The sequence below is a fragment of the Achroia grisella genome, unplaced genomic scaffold (assembly GCF_030625045.1).
Source record: "Achroia grisella isolate CSIRO2021 unplaced genomic scaffold, CSIRO_AGI_Agris_v1 utg2138, whole genome shotgun sequence".
In the NCBI taxonomy this organism is placed as follows: domain Eukaryota; kingdom Metazoa; phylum Arthropoda; class Insecta; order Lepidoptera; family Pyralidae; genus Achroia; species Achroia grisella.
The window spans coordinates 311,484-337,711 of record NW_026712712.1 but is presented as its reverse complement, the minus strand read 5'-3'; the positions used below and the strand labels follow the sequence as shown (position 1 = coordinate 337,711).

The following is a 26,228-nucleotide window of genomic DNA, read 5'->3' as shown; positions in this document are numbered from 1 at the left end:
CCATGATGGATCCCTTAGTGTATCATTGGAATATAAAACTAATATATTATTTACTACAAGTAATGTATAAAAATATATACACAGGTTACTTTGATATTTCTACAATAGTACAAAATGTAGAGATATGGACAATGTATATCGTATCGTATAAATAAATTAAAACAACTAAATCATTTTGTATTTTATCAGATCATAAGACGATATAATATAATATAAAAAATACCAAATTTAAATGAGCCCTGAACTCTTATCTACACAGATTATAAATACAATTACACATACGAAATTCAGAGGTAATATAAATTTGGTGATGTTATTAAACACTTAAAGCTACATAGAAACCCCCTAAATAAATTAACATATACACTACCACTAGCCGTGTATTGCAGAGATTATTCATATTTTGCAAAATGGATCCAAAATTTTTTATCAAAGATTACTTCGTGTATCACAGTTATTATTGGGCTGAGAAAATTATTACACTACCAAATGTATACGACCATACAAACCAATTTACTAAGCTGTATTCCGTTTGTCAGTAATTCGTACTCTTAATACACGATCGAGTCAAATTACAAATTCGAATGGTTTTATTAACACAATTCACTAAGTATTAAACGTACAATATTTATTATATTTAATACCAATGATGACACATCTGCTTATTAATATTAATTACGTACAAATAAATCAAATATTAAACTGATATACATAAATATATAGCCCAAACATCTATTTAATTTACTTATTCTGTACAGTATATGTTATGATAAAAAAATACACAAATGTTGTTTACTAATTATACCAATTTTAATAACTATAGTGATATACAGTCAATATTAGTACAGTGTTTTATAACAGGGATGTTAGGGAGCTCCGTAACCGAAACTATCGGATATCCGATATAGAAAAACTATTCGTAACCGTAACCGAATCCTAAATAAAAGTTACGGATAATATCAGATTGGGGCGGAGCCTAATTGAGATACGTTATATATATAACCTTATTATTTCTCCTATAACCTAAAATTCCTCAAAAAATTTATATCCGTAAACGAAATTATCCGAAAGTAACGGATAATTCGAAATAATCCGAAACCTCGGATAGGTTTCGGATCCCAAATTCCCCAAATTTCATAAACATAACATCCCTGTTTTATAATAAACTATATTTAGGTAGGTATTTTGGAACGAACAAAAGAGATGTGCACTCGTAATAAACGTTAATATATCATCATTTGGTAGTGTATAAGCCCTCAAATTAGGCCTCGTTACAATAAACAATTTGTAGCGGATAATATATGATATTTATAATCCGCCTTAAAATCTGCTAATATCACGATAAATCCAATGACGGCAAATTACTATAGAAGATAATGATAAGTCTCGACTAGCGACAAAACTTAATAAAATTATTAAATATTCATTCGTTACGGAAGCTACACACATTCATAATAATAGGATGTATCTTACGACTAACGTGACCATTAAGTTTTATTTACCAGAGGGCGCTTAAAAAAGACAGACAATATAGGTTAGTCATAAAAGAATGTACCAACCAGAAAACATTGTAATTGTATTAATCTGGATTGTATTCAAACTAAAGTTTTTCAAAGGAATATAGTGGAAAATTGGTTATAATAAATACAAAGTAAGGGGTTCAATCAATTTAGTAAACTAGTTGGATTTTTTTTCGGTATTCCGTTTGGTTGAATTGGTGAAAATAGGTTAATTTTCATGTTTACGTACTGACGCGTTACAAAGTTTGCACACATTTAGTCTAGCTTGGGTCATCCAGATCGTCTTAAAGCAGGACTCTCGGGCCCAAAACGGATTGGATGGTCACGTTACTCACAATCATTTGTTTTGTTAGATTTTGATAAAAAAGCAAAGCCATAGAATATCGGCGGAATGTATAAATATGAATGTAATAATTACATACTGAATAATATTATAAGGAAACATGAGTTTTAATTTATCTGATAATAAATTAAATGGCTGGACAATATATTCAATTAATAAAATAAAAGACTTATTAAATTTATACACCCTTAATTACAAAAACTATAAAAGTTGAATAAAGCTACTTTAGCCATTTAACTGTTTTGTCCGTTTCTTTCGAGCAATTCTTCATTAGAAAGAAATTAACAAAACACTAACAGTTACAACGAGTTTTTATGGTTCTTAGTTTAAATTCATAATTTCGTCTAGAGATTCTCAATTTTATTGCATAAATTTAATATAACTTTATAATAATTAATACACTAATTTACAATCATAACAAAAAATCAATATTATTTTTAACTCATAGTATAAATGATTCTACCATACATACATTAGTATTATTTTTATGCATGGCAGGCACATTCAGATATTAGCATATCTGAACACAAACACACGATATTATAAACATCTATATTTTGGATACATCAAACTAAATTTCACTGATCTACTAATCATTATGAAATCGCATATTCAACTCTGAAATCGATTGGAAATCTCTATCGGCTATATATTGAGCAACAACAGAAATCTTGAGATTGGCAGTGGTGGAGAAAAATAAAACAATTACCTAAATTTGTGTAAAAGGTTCACTTGTAAGATGATTTTTGTAAAATATTGATTATATTTTAATATGTATGGGCATCATCATCATCTCCTTGGGTAATAGGCAATAAATTAAGTTCCCGGTCGATCTAATAACCATAGTAAGCAAAAACAAAAGTACACAAAAGGAAAACTGTTTTAGGTTGCTCACAGACTGTCGGTTAATCGTCAGGTTGCCTATTCTGATTGCTAGGCCTCCTGTTTAAAGGGGGCGGGGCGTTAACAAATTCCACTGTATTGAGTCGGAATTCATCCAATCATTAGTCGCAATTATTCAACCTGTAACTAATAGACGGTCTGTCTGTCACAGACCGTCTTCTATGCTCGGCGGAGACTTCTAAATCTCTTATATGTAAAAAAATACATTAAACGCTTTCATAATTTATCACACAATATCAATAACATCCTGTTGTCTACGTTTAAATGGAAAAAAACCTAACCCAAATTATCCCTGTTTAACTATTATTTTCACAAAAAAAAATCACAGACATAAAATATAAAATGGAATAATAATAATGTTAAAACATTTATACTGTAGGTATATTTTGGAATGAGCATGCTAGTGAGTGATAGTATAATAAAGTACGAAACGGGTTCCACATGTTTTGAGCTGCCGTGCGCAGCTTGATTGCACATGCACCGATTAAAAAATAAATTGATACAATAACAATAGTAGTTCAAATAAAAATATTCGGAAATAATTACACACATTAGAAAGACTATGCAGTAATTTTAATAAAATATTTTTATATTGATTTTAAAGCTTGAAAAATTTTTTAGAACTTATTCTACCCACTAAAACGTATCATGTTTGGAACTACTGGAATATGAAAAATTAGACCATCCTGATATCAAACAAAACCGTACTATGCAATAATATGACGAAACTATTTAACTATTCGAAAATACTCTAAATTAAATGTCAAAAGACGTTGATAAATACCAGGCTGACATTGAGACTCGTAACAAAATCAATAAAAATAAGTTCAATGAATCTTAAAAGTACTGTTGATTCAATAATAAATACAATAACATAAATGTGAAACAAAAGATCGAATATCATATCATACAACGAATCATACGATCGAATATCATATCAACGAATGAATCATGTTGTCTATTCAATTAATTTTAAATTCCCCGAAACTGCTTTACTCATTTTTACGAAAATTTGTGTGCATATCGGGTAGATCTGAAAATCGGTCAACGTCTATTTTTCATTTTCCTCAATAACAAGAGTGGGTGACCCATACCTAAATATTTCTTTTAATTTAATTTTTTTATAATCGGATTTAAAAAATACATAGGTACAACCCTCCCTACATTTTAATATATGCATCGTAACTAGAGATAGAACAGCGAATACTTGTCATAAAAGAATTTTAGCTTCGATTCGAAAGATCTCTCGTTTTCAATAATTTTACCATCATCATAGTTTGATACGTTGTAGTGAGCGGAGTGCTTTATAATAAAACAATATTAAGTGCCTATATTACACATTGTGATACGTCCCATTCCGATACTCCTCCTTTAAATCACGGCATCGTGATTGTAACAGGCGACATCTATGTCTATAACTCGTTCTGCCGCGTGTCTGCGTACAATGGCACCTGCTTGTATTCTGGGAATGGGTATAATACTAGATGGTCCGCTGTTTTGTACCATGGAATAAGACCATTCTGTAATAATAAAAAAAAATTAAGACATTATTGACAACTATAAGTTAGCAATTTTGTGATAAATACTCCGTTTAACATTAATAAAAAAACAAAATAATAATAATCGCATGCAATCGCGTTTTTCGCGCTTGATAGTTGCGTACGTTCCAAATAATTTCACTTTATTTTTCATTTCACCGATTCTATTTATATCCAGAGACACGTTTAAGATTTATAAATTATCAATAACTCTAAAGTTATTCGATAGCCATAGGTGTCCGCCATTTTGCAATGATAATTATTATTAAAAGATGCGCTAAAACACGCGGTCTTTCTCGTTCTGTTGTCTATATTTACATGATCATTCTTTCCTGTGCGAAAGACGATTCGCACATGACAGCGCTAAGTTTATCTCTTTCATCGTTCATACGCCATTATGAGACGAGTATAGGCTCTGTAAACTACTAATTAGTATTGTAACTCACCATATTACTTCGTTTGTTTGTGCCTCGTCCATAACCATTCCAATGATTACCTGCTATACCTATCAAATCGCCCACCTGGAAAGCAAATATTTAAATAAATAGTATAGTTTAATTGTACTCTGAAATTTCTGTAAAGGTACTATTCTTCTGTAAAATTCTGTTGATGGGGTGTAGCCTAGATGACTGACTTACTGGTCAGTTATCGAGGCCACACCCCGGGCTAGACAGATTTTTAATGAAGTCCTCAAATTAGTCAATTCAACATATTATGGTTGAAATGTGGTTTTTAATATATTTTATCATATAATTTCTTTAATAAAAAACGTAGTCAAGTTCGTATTGAAATATTCACACATATCATCTCTATATCTCTCATGTGAAAAAAATAAAATGATCAATTTAACTTACTTTACTCACAATTGTTGAAGAAGTAACAATTATATATCTACTAGTCTACCTATTTCAAAATTAATTAAGAAATTAATATGTATTAACACTATTACTTACTAATGAATGAATATAATTTCCTAATTGTTAGTAAGTTATATGCCAATAAATAATTTGCAATATTAGGCAATTTGCACAGTAAAAATTTTACTCTAAATCTTAACTGTGGGTCTATTATTATTTATAATTTTGTTTGAGCATACGAATAAAGTTTATGGGTCTATAGAAAGCCTCGATGGACTAGTGTTTTAGCACACAGCTTTACTTCTGATAGTCGCCTTCGATGCCCTGCATGATACAAACATTTATATACATGAGTATAATTGTATCGATCTGGGTGTTTCCTATCATATTATGTATGTATTAGTATCAGTTATCTAGTACCCATAACACAAGCTCTGCTTAGATTTGAGACTAGATGTCGTTGTGTGAATTGTCAAAGGACATTATTATTATTATTTCGCTCCATTTTCACAACTTTTTGCTGTTTTATATTACGGTTTGTGGCGTATATAACACTTACGGGCCGAAACCAAGTAAATGCAGTGTGTGCGTGCTTTTATTATTATTTATTTTACGTCTAAAAGCCGTGTACTTTACCTCTAAAGATATATCCTGGCTGTGTTCAGGCGAGTGTGGCATAACTGCGATCCTGTCATGTGCGTTCTGCCCGCCGAAGTAGTAGATGTCGTCCAGTGAGAAGAAACTGTTCGAAGCGTCCACTCGGTTGGTTTGCATCATCTCATAGGCCACTCGGCCCACCTATAACGAAATTTTATTTATATAATTAGAATGACAAAGAATCTGACGAGCCACCCGATAGTCAGTAGAAATAGAAATAATCTTTATTGAAATAAACTCAATATAAGCACTTTTGAATAGTCATGTTTTTTTATTCTACCACTCATTCGGAAGTGACAACATAATTAGATTTAATATTTATTATTTATATATTTACTTCAAGTTTAGACATGTTAAATAATTAAAAAATATTGTGGTCTTTATCTCACTCAGAAACTAGATGACGGGACACGCTTGCAAATGATCGCTGACGACGGTAACACTTTGTTAAGCACAGAGTATAGTATAATCACCTGGCTGCTGAAGGTGCACACGATGTAGTCGCACATGGCCAGCATATGGAGGTCGAGGAGCAGCCCGGCCAGCGATACCGGCGTGTAACGGCGGTGAGTGGCGGCCGTTTTAGCGACAGATTCGTCGCCCAGGAACTGGTATGACGGGTACTTGTTGCGCGCGTCCTCCAAGACCTGAAAATTATTTGGTTTATATCACGAGGGTTAAGGAAAAAGTTGGAGTCATGTCGTATCATACAAGTCGTAGTATACAACTAAAGAGATTGATGGAAAATCATGGAGAATGGCAAGAACCACCGACAAGAGCGCAGCTCTTAAATTATGAATGAAACCACGAAGGTGGCAACCAAGTATACGGTCCATGTGGTGGTAAATGGTTACTATGGGATACAGATACCTCAATGTAATAGACATCGTCTCAATCGACATTGTATTACTATCTCTCTCATAATAGTTGCCATAATTTTTGGACTCCTGAATTAATTTAACAAAAAGGACTCACAGCTCACATTGTATTTAATTAAGATTGTTTCTATATCTCAAAGTGCAATAAATATGTTTATAATAATATAAAATTATGTTTGTGTAATTAGCTCTATTTTAGCTCCATTTTTTTATATAAAAATCAAACCCTACATGTTTTTTTAAGAAAAAAAAAAATATAATCTAGTCTTAAATGACGGAGATCTCACTGCATCAAATCCTAAGGCCTAACACACAATTTAATATAAATTCTATAAGTAACAGGTGATAGCTACAGAAACTCGAAAAAGTAATAAAAACAAAATCGATGTCGTCTATAGGTATATAGAATATACCTATAGTAATTTAAAGAATATGTGTATAAAAAAATTGTATAATGTAACTTAGCTGATCTCGCAAATGTTGTTGAAGTTGATTAAAAAAAAAATAAAACAAATATATTACAATCTAAAAATGTAATGAGTCTGTGGTCTGTATTCAGTAGTATTAGAGAGTTGTTAAAATTAGTGGAATAAAAATTGTGTGTTTGAGTTTTGAAGGTTGTTTTAGTGAAATAATTCCTTCATATTAAGTGGTCCTTACGATCCGGATAAGTTTAAAATAAAAAAGAACTTGTATTTTGAGTGATATTATTAAATAATTGAACATTTAATAAATACATTGAGCACAGTGTAATTAAGTGAGCGCGAAAATAGATCATAGACAATACCGGTACAGACGTTCCGTTGGACTCAGTTCATAAAGTAACTATTACACAATATTTTATTTGAAATAGTGATTATTGACTTATAATATCGAAACATTTTTTTTTGTTTTAAAAACATTTAACATTTATTCAGTGCATAAAAAATATTTAGAAAAATGGAAAATTTATTAGTGCTTCAAGAAAATAATTATTCTATCTTACAAAAAACTATATCTAATTTTAAGAAAACACCGAAGCCAAGATTAAATAAAAGTTACTTGAAAGTGAGATTGGAAAGTTTAGAGAAACATTGGGATATCTTTGATGAGACACATAGAAATATAGTAAAGACATCTACATTAGAACAAAGAAAGAAGCATGAATATTTTGAAAAGGATTTATTTTCGAAATGCGAAGAAGAGTATTTGTTTTGCAAAGCAGATATCACAGAGATGTTAGAAAGTTTTGAGTCATCAAATATAGTCCAGGAGCCATGTACAAAATATGTAAATCAAGACGTAAAATTACCCAAAATAAATATACCCCTATACCAAGGCGATTATAGCGAGTGGATAACATTCAAAGATTTGTACATATCATTAATTCATAACAATAAAAATTTGAGTAAAATACAAAAGATGCATTACCTGAAGTCCAGTTTAACTGGCGAAGCTGAACAACTTTTGAAACACATACAAATTACCGAAAATAATTATGACATCGCCTGGAGTACATTATCTAATAGATATAATAATAAAAGAATAATAGTAAATTCAATTTTGACTAGACTTTTGGGACAGAGACGAATATTTACAGCTTCATCAAAGAACATAAAAGATTTATTAGATACAACAAATGAATGTTTAAATAATTTAAAGAATAACAACATTAATATTGAGAATTGGGATCCATTAATAATACATATAATTAGTAATAAATTAGACTCGGAGTCTCAAAAAACATGGGAAGAAGAATTGCAAACAATACCTGTTGAAGAATTACCTACGTTAGAAAAATTTAAGAAATATTTAGAAGGAAGATTTAGAGTAACAGAAATGATTCAAACATCTTATATGAAAGAGAGAACTCAAATTAAACCAAAATCGTTTGCTACAATAACTAGTAATGCTGTAAAAAGAAATACAGAGTATAGAAGTAGAAATATAGAATGTGGAAAGTGTAAAGAGAATCACGACATATTTTCATGCAAAGAGTTTATTAAGCTAGATCCAGTTATGAGAACAGAGTACATTAAAAAGGAGAGATTATGCTTTAATTGTTTGCGTCCTGGTCATAGTGTAAAATTTTGTAGATATAGAATGAGATGCGATATCTGTAATAGAAAGCACCACACGTTGATACATATAACTAAACCAAATTTAGAGACTATTAATAATGAGACTGAAGAGATTAGAACACCAGATAATCAAACAATGAGTCAACACAATATTCTTTCACATGTGTCAATACGAGGCCGTGTGTCATTACTTGCTACTGCTTTGGTGAATTTAGAAACGAGCAGAGGGCCACAGATTGTACGAGCTTTAATAGACCCTTGCTCAGAAGAATCATTTATAAGTGAAGCAGTTGTAAAGAGATTACAATTGAAATGTAAAGATGTAGAAGGTCAGGTATCAGCAGTTGGACAGATGTCTACCCCGTTCAAGCACGCGGCGGAGATTGAGTTATCCTCTAGAATGAATAAAAATTATAAATTAAAATGTACTGCTTATGTAATTAAGCATGTTACAGATATCATGCCCGCTATAAGAATAAATTATGAGCATTGGACACATTTCAGTGGCATCGAGTTAGCAGATCCAACTTACCATACACCTGGAAATGTAGACCTTTTATTGGGTGTTCATGTCTACACAGATATTTTGATGAGTGGAGTTTTAAAGAGAAAGCAAGGAGAACCAATCGCCCAACAAACTTACTTAGGGTGGATAATATCTGGCGGCGAAGCTGTTGAGAGATTACCAAATAAGGGCCAAATTATTAGTATGCATTTGAGTGTAACGTTAGATAATATGCTACAGAGATTTTGGGAATGTGAGTCACTAGAGTCTGAGAATAAAAATACACTTACCTCCCAAGAAGCTAGAGCAGAAGAAATATATGAGAAAACAGTCATGAGAGATGAACAAGGACGATATGTAGTCAGCTTACCATTTGTGAGAGACAATCCAATCTTACCTGAAAATTCTAGAGAAATAGCAATGAGAAGATTAAGAGGTTTAGAGAGAAGATTGGCTGGAAATGAAAACTTAAAACGAGAGTATGATAATGTGTTAAAAGAGTATATAACATTAAACCATATGGAATTAGTAAAAGATGAGAGAGAGAAAGATACAGTCTACTTACCGCATCACGCAGTTTTCAGAGATGATAAAACAACATCGAAAGTGCGTGTCGTATTCGATGCTTCGTGTCGAGGTACAAACGGAGTATCACTTAACGATGGGCTTTTGATTGGACCTAATTTACAAGAAGAGTTAAGAGATATTATTCTAAGATGGAGAACACATAAAATAGTTTTTGTGGCAGATATTATTAAAATGTATCGCCAGATAAAAATACAAGAGAGAGACACAAAATATCAGAGAATATTATATAGATTTAATCAAAATAATGAAATACAAACCTATAAATTACTGACAGTTACCTTTGGCATGACTTCAGCACCTTACCTTGCAATAAAAACCATGAGACAGCTTGCTAAAGATGAAAATACACAATATCCTGTTGCCTCGAAAATTGTGAATTCAGACTTTTATATGGACGATGTATTAACTGGTTTTGATAATGTGTGCGATGCGATAAATGCACAAAAAGAGTTAGCAGAAATGTTATTGAAAGGAAAATTTGAATTACAAAAAATATCTTCAAATAGTCAAGAATTTATGAATTCAATAGATCCTGAGAAAAGAGTGAATAGTATTGTATTAGATATAAATCATAAAGAGACTGTGAAGACTTTGGGTATTATGTGGGAGACAAATGAGGACAGTTTAAAAATAGCACCTACTTATATGAAAAGCGAAAATACTAATTTACTTACTAAGAGAAATATATTGCGCCAGATAGCTTCTTTATTCGATCCTATGGGTTGGTTATCACCTGCCATAATTAAAGCAAAGATATTTATGCAAAAGCTCTGGCTAAATCAAGTAGATTGGGATGAAGAACTGTCGAATGATCTGAAAGAAGAATGGAATAAATATAAAAATGATTTACCTGTACTGTCCGAAATCAAGATTCCTAGATGGAATGGAAGTACTATTGATGTGGAAGTGGAGTTACATGGATTTGCAGACGCCTCGCAATCAGCATATGCAGCCGTAGTTTATACTAGAGTATTGAGTAATAATAAAAATCCCTGCCAAACAACGTTGATTATGGCAAGAACTAAAGTTGCTCCTGTAAAACAAATATCTTTACCGCGCTTGGAACTATGTGCAGCAGCATTGTTAAGTAAATTACTTAAACATGTTATGAGAATACTTTCCATTGATACCAGTAAAACATTTGCTTGGTCTGACTCCAAAGTAACATTGGCCTGGATAAAAGGCGACCCAAATAAATGGACACCATTTGTTAAAAATAGAGTTATAGAAATTAGAAACAATTTGAATATTCAGTGGTTGTACATTAATACAAAAGAGAACCCCGCTGATCCAGCATCACGAGGATTATTACCCAGTGTACTAAAAGAGAGTCATTTATGGTGGCAAGGTCCAGAATTTCTGCAAATGTCTAATTTTATGTTACCAAAAGATATAATTCCTGAAACAGAGTTGGAAAAAAGAGTTCAGATTAAATGTAATACGACAGTTATAAAAACTAAAGATGATGAATTTAAACTTACCTTATTGAATAGATTTTCGTCACTGAAGAAACTATTGAACGTTGTTGCCTTTTGTAGAAGATGGATGAAAAATGTAAAAAGAGAAAATATTAAACATAAAAGCATAGATTGTGAAGAAAGAGATAAGGCACTTACCGTTTGTGTTAAAATAGCTCAGCAAATAGACTTTACAGATGAAATAGAAACCCTGAAAAAGAAGAAAATTATTAAAAGATGTAGTCGATTATTACCATTATGTCCTTACCTTGATGAGAATGATGTTCTGAGAGTTGGTGGCCGTTTAAAGCATGCAGAGCTGAAATATGAAAGAAAACATCCTGTCATACTTACCAGAGATAATCCACTTATACCACTTCTGTTGGATGATGCACACAAAGAGACGCTGCATGGAGGTCCTCGATTATGATAAAATAATTATTGGATTATAAATGGCGGTCAAAGAATAAAGAGATTTTATAGACAGTGCAAAAAATGTGCTATATATAATGCTACTACTAGTAATCAAATAATGGGAAACTTACCTGACGTTAGAGTGAATCCATCTCGCCCATTTTCAATAAGTGGAGTCGATTATGCTGGTCCTATACTATGTCGAATGAGCAAAGGACGAGGAGCTAAAGCTTATAAATCATATATATGCCTATTTATTTGCATGGCAACAAAAGCCATACACCTTGAGTTAGTCAGTGACATGACAACAGAAGCATTTATTTCGTCATTTAAAAGATTCGTTGCACGAAGAGGTCGATGTTATGAGCTGTGGAGTGATCACGGAACTACATTTATATCAGCAGAGAAAACCCTATTTGAGATGTGGAAACAGGGTAGAAACGAACTTCCTGAAGAATTGAGAATTTTGTTGGATGATAGAGGCACTGTTTGGAAATATATACCACCTGGCGCTCCTAACTTTGGAGGCTTATGGGAAGCCGGGGTGAAATCTGTGAAGTATCACCTTAAGCGTATACTAGGAGATACTACGCTTACTTTTGAGGAGTTATACACAGTCTTGACTCAAGTAGAGGCTTGTCTTAATTCGCGTCCACTAACAGCACTTAATGATGATTACGAGTATCTGACACCCGGACATTTCCTTGTTGGAGAGCCTACTATAACTTTACCAGACAGAAACTATGAAAAGGTAAATGTATCCAATTTAACGAGATGGCAATTGACGCAGAAAATGGTGCGTGATTTTTGGTCAAGATGGCAAACTGAATATTTGTCTCGATTACAGCAACGTCCGAAATGGATGAGAGTTCAAAAAGATTTCGAGATTGGAGATATGGTCTTAATAAAAGACTCAAGAGCGTCTCCATCCAGTTGGCGCCTTGGTCGAATACAAAAGAAGTATCCGAGTTCCGATGGCCTAACTAGAGTTTACGATGTTCGTACAGCCACAGGTGTTATGCAGCGTTCGGTGTCTAAACTTTGTAGACTTCCTGATTTCAACTGAGAATGATACGTACAAGGATATGGGCATATCCTTGGCGGCGGAGAATGTTGAAGTTGATTAAAAAAAAAAAAACAAAAAATATTACAATCTAAAAATGTAATTAGTCTGTGGTCTGTATTCAGTAGTATTAGAGAGTTGTTAAAATTAGTGGAATAAAAATTGTGTGTTTGAGTTTTGAAGGTTGTTTTAGTGAAATAATTCCTTCAGTTTGCCGTATAAATTAAAATAGCTATTAAAAAATGGGAATTGGTGATAGAAGGATGAAAATTTAAGGTTGTAGGTATTTTTTATGCCACAAAATAACAATAAATTTAAAAAAAAATTGCGAAAAAATGAAAAACAAAATCTTAGAGTGGGCCACCCTTAATACTTAAGGGTATAAAAATTTCTTATAAATCTATTCTCAGACCTACTAAATAGACATATAAAATTTCATCAAAATCGGTCAAGCCGTTTCAGTGAACGACAAACGAAAGTACGAAACCTGTGACCCGAGAATTTTTTATATTAGAAGATAGAATCTCACATTAGGATCATCAGTAGCGAGGTACACCCTCCTGACGTCGACTGTGCGCGTGAGCTCCAACTGGTCGTAATAGTCCTTCACGTGGGCCATATACTCGTGGATGTGGTGGAACGCTGCCTCTGTTCCCACCTTGTCCGTACGCCGTATGTGAACACTAAAAACATACTATATCAAAACGGAGCCACATAAATCTTCTAATACGCAAATGGCTAGAAATCCAGTGGTGGAAATTGCATTTTATATTATAAGTTTGAATATTATTAAGGTACCATAGTAAAAACCACAGTATATTAATAACCATAGTAGTCGAAACCATAGTAAAAAAAATACGATAATTGTTAGATTACTACTATTAGATTATTTAAATAAAATTTGGTAATAGAATGAATCCTAGAGACTTAACATGTAAGACAATATTTATTATTGACTATGAACAAGGTCATAGGTTAGTGTGTATAATATAACCAGTTTTTTACATAATTACATTATGTAGATAGTATCAGAGTATGTATAAATATGAATAAAATTATTTGTAAGTATACAACCAAAATTAGATACAATATTCTATTAGCATTATACAGTAAACAAAAAAATACATATTTGAATTACAAATGTATAAATATAATTAGTTAGCATTAGTGCTGTAGTGTTGACTTCAAAACAACCTTAGAGAAATGGTTTAAAGTATTGAACAGGTTGTATGAAAATAAGAAATAATGACAATATTTAGCGACTGCAAGTTGGTGTTTCAGATACATATATTACGACTTTTCTAGTGGTCATATTTTATTAATGTTATAAACGCGAAAGTTTGTATGTATTGATAGATGGATGGATGGATGTTTGATTTTGATGAAACGTTACTGACTTTATAGTAATTTAGTATATATAACAGAATAACACATAGGCTATAAATTTCATGCGGGTGAAACCGCAGGCACAGCTAGTCATCAGGAAAAATCTATTATCATTCTGAAAAGTAATAAACTAAATTCCAACATGACTAATAAACTCACCCAACAATTGGCGTCTTGAAGTTCATCTTCGCTATAGTTTCATTGATGGACTTCTGCATGGCTGGCCGTGGTTTTAGGACGTATTTGAGCATTTGGCCGATCCACCAGGACGCTGGGTCACCGTTGAAGCGAACTATCCTGGACAAGGACTTGGCATTATATTCTGATCAAAGTTTTATTATTAACATTAACGAATATTTCTTTTCTTGGTCACAGATAAATAATAAATTCAAAATCTACATATATGGAACAATCATCTTATACTTATGTGAGAAAATCTATTTGTGGGTGACTATCAACACATAAAATCAATTTTTTGAATTGCCTGCAGATAACTTTTTGCAAAGTCCACCCTGGTACATACAATCTTTGTTTATTACTGGGGAATTCCCAATGAATGAACTAACTGATCTGTCAACATACTGATTCTATCATCCTCCACTACTGCCCCACCAGCGCATATCATTAGAACATTAGAAGAGACAGTTTTTTTTATAAAATGGTAATGGAATGGTGCACTGCCTGCCAGTGGAGGATGATAAAATGTACATGAGGGCAGGTTAGTTAGCATCGTGACAAATTCACCAAGAATTTATCACGATGGTCCAGGGGGGACCGCGTGGAGGTCTACCTGACATGGTACATTGTTAGCAATGGAGTTATTAAGTCACATTACTAACAATCCCCTTTCCCCCAGAAGAAGCAGTTGTGCAGTTCCATTATTAAAATAAAACGGTGATATTATAACGTACAACATACCTATGAGCTAAATCCTTGGGTATTGCGAGGGGTAGAAACTTAGGCTTTTGCGATATTGAATCAATGAAGGGCAGAGATACTACTTTGGCGTCGTACGTCACTGAAACATAAATTACAGTCTTTAAATATAAAAATGTATCGATTGTGACAATTTAATTATATTATATGACAATAAATAATAGCTTATCTAAATCGCTCTTCACAGTTTTAATAGTAATTTTAAAAGAAATCGTAAATCACAATGTTTAGCCGAAATAACGAAATAATATGAATAGCACTTGTTTACAATTGCAGTTAATTAAAAAAATATCTATATGTAAATATACCTACCTAGCCAGATGTAGGTAATAGTCACATGCTAATAAAACTCTTTAATCTTTAGGATCACGAAGGGCGATTTTCAATACTATCATTAAAAATAAATTACTTCCAATAATAAAAATACTAGATCTTTTATTGACAAATATTGCGTCACCAAATGCAAAGGAAAACATCAGCCATAAAATATTGGTAATGAAACTCAATAAAATTTAAGCACAGTTGGTTACAGCTGATAAAAAGTTAATGGTTCCATATTTTATGACTGATACGCAAAGATAAAGAAATCGAGAAGGAGCCGTGTCTGTATATAAAAATTAAAAATCAATAGTATACGTTATAAAACGTTTATAGACTTTTGCCCGTTTGTCTGTGAATGCAATTTTCTCTGACGTATAATAACAAGTTTCTCGTAACATTTAATGTTTCGTTCATTCCAATCGGTGTATTTTTTTCGAATTACTCTAATGCTGTTGGTTGCAGCTGGCCTTTACAGTTTCACCGGACGATAGGGCCAGTGCAGATGGCACTCCAAACCCGTGAAACTTATGGAACAGCTGAAGGCCCCCGCCTGACGGATACGACGACCAATCGGTGAAAATAAAACGCTCTCCTATTAACAGTATCTATTGTTACTTCGAATACCACCTGTACAATGTCGCGGGCATAGTTAGGTAATAATAAATATTAATTTCAAATCAATACAACGCGAGAGAACAGGAAAATTGAAAACTAAAATAATAGACAGAACGTCGATAATTACCTGGCCACTGCAACACTTTGTCGCCGTACGCACTTGTACAGCTATCCGATATCGGGTAAAAAACGTAGTCCCAGCCCTTGGTATTATATCTCCAACCCTTTGAGTTTAGTATTAAGGTTCTTTCTGTAGCGTATGCGAATATTAAACAGTAAACAATGTGGTGAAGCTGGCAACCAAAACCGCAACCCTGAAAACATGAATGATTATAGATCCATTAGATTAGTATCCATTATGAACTGTTATTTTTTAAATTCAATGTACTTTTGTGTCTAATATGATTTTGTATATAATTTGCGGTTGACTTTTACAAAAGGGGTTACGACATAATTATTTATAATTTGTTTTAGAAAGCGTATGTCCAATATAAATTGTAACAATATATTTTAATATATGTATAATTTAATAGGTTTTAATAAAACTTGATTAGCATTGTAAAATAAATTTAAGTAGTTAAACAGAATAAGTTGTTAAATGACTTGGTTGAATGGTTATGACTTCAAAGGAACGCCACTGTTTCTAGATTTTGAAATGTAAACAAGGTGACTGAAAATGAAATCACAACAAATGTTTTATTTTGAAGATCTTAAGCTCCAACAAATATAAAATAATACATTTCAGTATAGTGTACTAGTATGAATGAATGAATTAACAAACTGTTATTTCCCACATTAGTCATAACAATTTAATTCACCGCATAGATAAACGAATTTTTATAGGGTATTCTAAAATAGATTAATATTATACCGGAAATGATAAGATGTTAAGATATAAACAGGAGAATCGAACCCACTATTCCACCGTGTTAGATCATTCTAACACATATACTGAAAAACGGTATATACAAGGAAGGCAACGAAGACAACTATAGTGGTGGTAAACAGCATCATATCCAAGATTACTACATAGAATACATTTGAACATAATTCACGCGGACTGTTCTTTTGCAAGCTATGGATATTAAAATTATTACAATTTATATTAGAATACGTTTTGTATAAAACTAATTGTGCTGTATACAAAAAAGTATCAAAGAAATTGAAAAATAATCGATTACAGAAAAGTCAATTTGTCTTCGTCAACGATCAAGTGGCGGTACGACCGGACAAGTTCCGTGGTTTTATGTGGTGTGATGCCAAAAAACCGATTATTCTATAAATCTTAATATTATTTGAGAAAAAACTATTTAATGTTACATAAAAATTAATTAATATAATTTCATTAACGTTTAACCTGAATCATAGTTTTTTTATACATTGTTATTATAAATTATATATTTTTTAAATGCACTGCCCACATTTATCTCTTTTTGCCATATGGTTGACTGGGAGAAAATGTCTTAAGGTGTTAATTAAATCTGCCACCATTTTTATATAATTATGCATTAAAGTCATAATAAAATAAATATAGACAAATATAAAAAAATCTAAAAAAATATAATCTATTTTTTATGTAGAATATCGTATCCCTAGAAAAAAGTTGAAAACAGTGTTTCACAAGACTTCATTCCGTTTACACAACTTCGTGACTGTCACTCAATCATTTATGTATGTGCGGAATGTAACGTTGACATTTACAAATATTTGCTCATTCCGCCGCTATATCATACTTCGCTCCGTTATATATCGAGACAAGTATGTTAGACAACGCATAGTTACGTATCACTAATAGTAATACAACATACATATTATTTTATTTTAATTTATAACTAATTTCGTATTAAAATAATTATTTATTTTAATGCAAAATTAATTAACAGAAACTATTTTAATGATGTGTTAAATATTACATCGATAAATGACTGTCATAAATATAGCGTAATATAAAAACTGAATCGAGGACAGGAATAGATTTGTTATTGTTGGAATACGTCGTGGTTTACTACACCGACTTACATATAAGTCAAATCTGATGACTGAGAATAGAAACACAATAACCACGAGAAAATCAATTCGAGGGACTGAATGGGCTCGCAGGAGCGACGCCTGCCGCCTACGTTGGATTCAAATTATTAATTTGAAGAAATGAATGAACTAACGATATCCTTTACCGAGAAAAAATATGTCAAGTGTCGTATTCACAACGACGGCGACGTCAACACCTGATAATGTCTCTAACTACCCCATCTGTTTATATAATTGTTTATTATTATTATAAAAGTATACATTACATATGAATTTGGATGGTTATAAGGGCAGAGGAAGGCCGAGAAAAAGATGAATGGACTGAAAGAAAAAATGCGAGAAAGGATGTATAAACAAAACGAACAGGGATGAATAGCAGAGAAAAACATATTACGTCGACCCCAAATGAATAGGATAAGGTAGAAGCAAATATGATGATATATAAGAGTATAATAATAATTATTCATTATTAAAGGTAAAGTATATCTTTAAAAATTATAAGGCGCATGTAGTACTAAACTTCAGTTCGCAATATATGAGTAGAAAGCATACTCATTTAGACAAATTTGAGAATAAATACATTAAAAAAATAGAGATGTATGTATGTATGTAGGCGAGTCAGACATAACCTTGAACACCACGCTAATTATACCTAAATGTACATATAAAAACTATCAATGTATGTTTTTTTTTTCGGAAACTACTATATTTGTTAGTTTAGTATTACTATATTTTCGATAGAATTATTAAGTTTGATAGCACAAAAATTCGCGTCTCTACAACCTTCATTACCAGTGATTAATCTGGCATTGAGTTTTTATTTAATTGAAATAGGAAACAAGTCAACAATAACTGTAATTTGTAACCTTACAATCATATCGAGATTATGATGTGTGGGCTCCAAAAAATATACAATATATTATCAGGTGGTCAGAGGTCAGAATTCAGAGCTAACAGAGTACATAACATGCTAATTGAGTGCTAATTTCTTCTAGCGGTACATTGAAAAATAAAGATTATTGTTGCTTTTTATATGTTATTGGAATGGCAAAGAAACTGATGTTGTCAAGCAAACCTAATGCAAAACTAAAATTTACAAATGTTAACTTTAACTAAAACTTTAACTTTAAAATCTAATTTACAATATTTGGAAATTTGCGGTACTGTAATAGCGATATACCACAGCACCACGACTAACACACATCATCACTCAATGCCTGCACATCATGCGCTGCATTTTGGAAGACTATGTAATATACCCCCCGACTCTAAAATCAAGCTGCTGTACCGCTGAAATAAGCGTGTCTCACTTATTTCAGCGGTCAAGCAGTTTGATTAGTACTTACTATATAGCAAACGCACAGGCGACATTATACAAAGATTAGTTTATTTGCGCATCAAAAATATATCTGCAGAATACCATATTAAAAACAAATATAACAGGCTAATACGCCTGTAATTTTTCATGATTATTATACAATCACATTATATTATTAACACAACGTCACTAATTTTACATCAGCAGAAAAGTCTAAATAGCCATTTATTTTCACGACAATGTTAATTGACCTCATTCCGTTACATAGAATTGAATAAAACCATTTCATGGAATCTAAGTAAGAAACATTAAATGAAATTGTGAACAGACAATTGTCAATCGGGACCGTTTTTATTGCATATTATTATTGTTTAACGAACTCATTGTTTAATTATAGTTACAGTTATAGCACAATTAATATTTTAATTATTAAATCAATAGTCATATTCATGTTAATAACAATATTTCATTATTATTATAGGATACTTTTTTGTCTACAACAAACACATTCAAAATGGATTTACTCAATATATACCAAAAAGTTTGTACAAATGGAAGTAAGTTAGGTACCTATAACAATTATATCATAAAATATGCATTTTTATCGACTATCGACATGTTGAGGAAAATAGAATTAATGTCACGCTATATAGTTTGTAGCTACAAAAACCACTTGTTTGTATAAACCGTGTATAGGCGACGGAGCATGACAATAATAGATAATATTTTTAATGTCATAATATCAATGCAAAACAGAACAGAAAACAGACAGGGGGAAATGTTAGGGCACTTGATACAACACGTTAAATTTATGTTTAACTTTTGATAAGAATGATAGAAGATTGTAGTGAATCACTGAATACACACCAAGAGTGTAGCTTTTTAATTAAAAATCAACCAAGTGAAACCGTGTTAATCGTGAAAATATAGACACACTAACTCCAAAATCTTGCACCATACAATTCATTCTTACGTCTACGCAGACAAACCTACCACAAACCTTTGTCTCACTAATTTCTGCCGTCTAGCAGTATGAGTTGTAAGGTGTGTTGTGGATTAAAGAATAACATAGAGTATTGAAATTGCAAGGTACGGAAGCATGACACAGTCCTCCAAGAGTCGACGACGACTTAATCATGAATAGTTCAAGAATAGTTGCCATTTTGTGTGTTTGCCATTCCACCTTTTATTACATTTCCTATTAACAATATGAAAATTAAAACTTTTGGACATTTTAGCTATTTTCAGTCGTCATTTAGAAAAAATCATATACATATAAAAAATTCTGAATTTCTAAATGAAATTAGTTTCCAATTGGACGTATATTTCTGTATCGTTAATAATTTAATAAACTATACCTCATATTTTAATATTTTTTTTTTATAAACAGACTGTTTTATGCATATTAAAATTTCTAATTATTGTTGCAAACATACCTTATTCAAATTGCAAATAAGTTTCCTTGCCTCCCTGCAATCCGGTGGGTTCTGCAGGTGTCGGAGACGTCGCTGTATGAGATCGCTGACGTTCGCAGCCTCCATCTGCCGCCACTCGTGGTAACCGTCCAGTTCTGGCAACTTCTCTTGGTCCGATAGTAGAGATCTAAAAAAGTTAATTGCATGTGTTTTCTTTTTACTGAAAGTTTTGTGCTATTGACAGGTGTTAAGACCTGTAGCACTGCGACCCACATAGGTCAATTGCGCTCGCCCTAGGCCCGTCAGGGACAAGAATGGATATTCTTAGGAGCGATGGTTTTTATCTCCTCAGGGTATAGTGTATACTTTCCAAAGGAGATGATTCACTTATGCATAAGTGGGCTATTACATGTGTTACCTAGAAAGAATTGTTAGTATAATATTGATTAATAATCCCCATAGTAATGTGGACTTAAAACCCAATGGTAACAATGTAACCACTGGAAACTCCTTTAACGTACATTATACCTAATCCGTACATTTTGTTTAGATAAGCTTATAGTCTTCGCTTAGTTATGTTTAAACTTTATCAAAAGCAGTCATAACAGCTTGATGCTATGGAATTAATTCTGTATTAGTCTTGTATATAAATATTATGTAACTTGAAAATACGACTTTGTAAAGGAAATGGGAACATCTTTTTATTAATTGTTGAAGACGAAACTGTGAATCCCCTTGCGTTACTAGCGGGGCATTAATGGAGTATTATAGGATGAGCATGATGAGCAGACGAATTCGCCAGGAATTAACCGCATGATAGATTTCCAGGAGTTAACTGCGTGGAGGTCGACCTGACACGGTAACTAATAAATTGCATTAATGTAAATAACTAATTATGAAATTCCCACATTATTATAATTACTCAAGTGCCTACAGTCAGTTGAAGTAGGTACAAACAAACACATAATAAACCACTTCATAAGGGTTAAGATTACTACATAAGTACCTACTTCAAACTGATAATGCTATAAGTTTCTTATCACTTAAAAATCTCTTTCTAAGAACATAATATTACACTCTTATCAACTTTATTGTTTGAACATACTGATTAATCTTAATCGTTACTAATATTTATTAATGTGAAAGTCAGTTTGTCTGTCATCTCTTGACATTTTAAGACTTGGTTAATATTACTGTGTACCTTTTTATGTACATATATTTGCACTCAATAATGCCTTTGACTACTATTACTTTATATCGCCTCTATTAATAAACGTTACATTCTGCGATTGTGTCTTTCATTAAATACAATGGCGCAGTTCGAATCCTCCCGGATTCGAACTTACACTCCCAAAGGGAATGACTACATTAATTACACTTTAATGATTTCTCATAACTTATTTAGCGCTGCGAATTTCATGTCACGTTGTTTGTCCGCGATGAAATCGAATACTGAACCGATTTTAATCAAATTTTACACACTGTGTGCAGTTTGATCCAACTAGAGAGATGGGATAGTCTATATAGCTTTATTTATTACTAAAAAAAATAGAGTAACTACCTAAAAAATTTCATTATATAAATACAATGGATAAAAAATGTCCACCCGAAGCCAGGACGAAAAGTATAAATAAAATAAACGTTTGTTTGGTTTGTATGTAAGTATATGTTTAATTTTAAGTACTGAAATACGTGCCCCTAGTAAAATTTAATATTAAATCATAAATCCATACAAAATAACAATAAGTATTCTTATTTTGAATGAATATGTAATATATTGAAGCGTATTCAGCATTTCAATAAACATTAAAACAACCACATCGAATAACGCTATCAAACACGCTATAATATTGGAAACCGTAAAATCGTAAATTTTATTAAGCTTACTTTAATGCAATCAATTACAAACCTTTTTCTATCAGCCACTTGGTCCAAGACGGATTGTAATTTCTCAATTTTGTTATCATTATTGCGTATTGCTTTCGACAATTCATTGCTAATATAATACCACAACTCTTTCGTGTTGGACTGTATTCTCCTTCTGAGATTCTCGTAGTCCTCGGACGGACCATGGCCAGTATCAAAGAATAGAGCACCAGTGTCTATATCTTTCAAGTTACCATTTAAACTACAAAGAAAACAATTAATGAATATAAATATTACTTACACAGAATAATCATGAAATTTAATATCACGCACGACGTACGATTTACGATACATTCTATTAATTAAATAAAATAAAAGTTATCTTATGTCTTAAAAAGTATTCTTTTTAAGAAATAATTCGTGCACTACTATTTTTTAAAACAAAATTCTTTATTCCTATACTTAGTTCTATTATAATCGCTTATGATAAGTTAAATCTATCGCCACTTCGAAATGTAGTTTGATCCGAGAAGGTCGTGACAAGCAACTCTTCTTCATTTTTTTTAATGAGATTGTATATATAATTACGTATTACATTTAAACAAAGAAGACTTAAATCAGGTTTGTAACCGGACTTACAGGTATTAAAATATTTAGATGGTAAAATAAGAAATAATTACATTATGCGTAAACAATATAAAAACGCTTACTAAGTAGACATGGAAGACCTACCTAAACATAATAATACAGGAGCAATTAAATAATATCTTGAGGTATATAATAATAGACTCACCCCGATGACTTTCTTATCTGTGCTATAAGATTACTATGCTGTTGTCTGAGGGTTTCTAGTTGAGATGATACCCTTCTTAACCTATCTTGAAATTCTGCTACTTCTTCGGTGCTTCCACTGCATCTGTATGTTATTTTAAAAATTGCTGTACTATATTTTAAAATAGTTCTTATTTTAACTTGTGGATAGGAAAAGGATTGTTAGCAATAAGTTTTTATATGTATTTATTTCAGTTCAATAGACACCCGCAATTGTTTTATTTTTAATTGATGATATTGGAATGATGCATCCCATGCGCTAATGATTTACGCTGGCGGAGCACCAGTGGAGGATGAAAAAAAGATCATGAAGTCAGGTCAGTTAGCCCATCTTGGCAAATGATAATTTACCATGATGGTTTCCAGGTGGATCAACTGTGGGAATAGAGGTCAACTTGACATGGTACATTGCTAGCAATGGGATTACCCCACATTCCTAACAATCCCCTTCCCCCCCTCGCAATTCTTTACCGGTGACCAGACACCTGAATGTTGGATTTTTTTTTAATATTATTTTAAGTATTAGTTACGTATTTGTAGTAATCGGGACTAGTGGCCTCATTACTAAGCATTTTTTATTAAATGATAATGGGCTGGCGCAACCACCTGCGCGTAAATTTCTGCTGACGTAAAAATCAAATCAGTTAGCCAATCATGACAAATTCTACAAGAATATATCACCATAAATCATGTTTATTACATGATTTATGCTTAATTGTTATAGCTCACCTGAGTGGGGATATCACAAGATAGGTGACACCGACCCATACAACCAGTAACACTACTGCGGCCCTCTTCCATTTTGCAAGGTACATCATAAAAAAGTCATTAAATGACATGTGACCATTGGAGTAGTGTTTCATTATGGCCTTTTCATTATTGTATGATATTTGTATTACTTTCACCCATACAGTTTAACTGAAACAATTGAAAGTGGTTACTATCTAACTAACTCACATACTTGTTAAGTGGTATCATTTAGACACATTAATTAGTGGCAATAATAATGCCAGTACACTTAACAAAACTAAAAGGAATACACTTCATGAAACTGAAATGGTTCAATAACATATTAAACATGTTATTTATAATATAATGCTTAATGTTAATTGGAGTAAACTGTTATCTGAGAATATAAATAGGTTGTATGTAAGTGTCATTCTGGCATTAATACTACCTAACTCATTTTATTTTAGTATCTAATAGAGTTTAATGAACTCTTTTTATTAATTGTACCATGTAATACCATGAAATTCAAACCATTACAAAAAGACTGATCTACATTTATCATACTAAAAATAAACTAAATAGAGACTAAATTAAAGTATGTAGAATTATAGTAGATGCAAAGATATATTTCATAACAGTGCTTTATTATGAAATAATGTATGGTGACAACAGTATGTATGCTGGATTATAAGCTTATTATGTATTATATGTTGTCCTTATTATTAGACAGAATGAATAAATAACTTTATTTTACAATAACAATTGAAAGAAGTGGGACTAGAGGATATATTAAAGAGCAAATTAATTTATTAACACAATATATGATATGACACAATCCAACATTATTATTACAAGACTTAATAAATGAGGAAATATTTAAGGATATTACTTAATTGTTTAAATAACTTTTTTTATCTTACAGCATGTGAGCAAGGAATGGGAAGTAACCAGAAAAAACCATTACTGTTATTTTGTTCTATTAAAAGCACATAAACCAAGTCTTGAACAAAGCTTTTTTATCTTCAAAATTATTAAGACCTTAAGGGTTGGAAAAAAATCATAATGTAAATATATTACTATATAACAAATAAACAACAAACAGAAAGGAGTGATTAGAGATAATTTAGAAAATAGACCAACTATAATAAAAACAATTTGTATTCAAAAAGACTATACAAACTAAATATTATTAATAATACTCTTGATTTTGACCTTGAAAATCAAAAGTATTCTGTATTAAACTATAATATAAAAATATAAATAAAAATTCAATGTGCCATTTCATGTATGATTAAGTGGCTAACAACAAAGTTCAAAGTAATTATGTAAATATAAATATAATGCCAAAACATTTAATTTAAAATGTACAGTGCATTTTTAATAATGATGCGAAATTACGATTTAAAAAAATATCTATATATATATAGGCAAATTATAAAAAATAACAGTGATGAATGTCTCTAGTTGTCTTATAAAATAAACTATTGAAGACATCTTCGCTAGTTGTTAGCATAATAAATAGGTGGCCGGATATTGATAATTTAGACAAATCTGTGTATCGCAATCAAAAGAGATAGAGGTACGTGACATCGGCAACAATTTTGATTCAGTTATTACCTGCTTGAATTATAATAGCACACATATTTAGGTATTAGATTAGACAAATTACAACAACCCAATAAAATAAAAGACTACAAGTGTTCTTTATTTCATAAAAATAAGGAAAGTAGTGTATAATGCAGTTTGCTCTACGACAAAACATCTGATATGTTGTACCCACCAATTGTATTTGTTTTACAGAACTAGACAACAAACTTACTTTTTAGTACACAGAAAATTAATATTATAGACTAACCGCTGAAGTTCTCTCATAGAAAGCAAAAAAGACACAATGATAAAAACCACAAAAAACACTCAACAAAATTCTAATTCTGAATTTCTGAAACAGTCGAGCCGAGTGTACAGACTCAGACCTGATTGATCAGAGACAATGTCATGTC

The 26,228-nt window shown here is 31.7% G+C and overlaps 1 protein-coding gene across 3 annotated transcripts; it reads right to left on the bottom strand.

Moving 5' to 3' along the window:
• Positions 1-3,938: 3,938 nt before the first annotated feature.
• Positions 3,939-26,200, bottom strand: LOC131842135 (alpha-(1,6)-fucosyltransferase). Of its 3 annotated transcripts, none has more exons than XM_059190653.1 (13): positions 26,048-26,200; positions 24,229-24,417; positions 23,462-23,584; positions 22,712-22,930; positions 20,824-20,989; positions 16,169-16,355; positions 15,088-15,187; positions 14,329-14,466; positions 13,313-13,466; positions 6,292-6,465; positions 5,798-5,959; positions 4,751-4,825; positions 3,939-4,286 (listed from the first exon to the last, which is right to left on the bottom strand). In XM_059190653.1, the coding sequence occupies exons 2-13, from the start codon at positions 24,360-24,362 to the stop codon at positions 4,179-4,181; spliced, it is 1,740 nt and encodes a 579-aa protein (XP_059046636.1). In that variant the 5' UTR covers positions 24,363-24,417; positions 26,048-26,200; the 3' UTR covers positions 3,939-4,178. The 3 variants fall into 3 exon arrangements, with proteins under 3 accessions (XP_059046636.1, XP_059046637.1, XP_059046639.1); XM_059190654.1 differs by having other exon boundaries at positions 26,084-26,200; XM_059190656.1 differs by lacking the exon at positions 26,048-26,200 and adding an exon at positions 25,846-25,916.
• Positions 26,201-26,228: the final 28 nt, after the last annotated feature.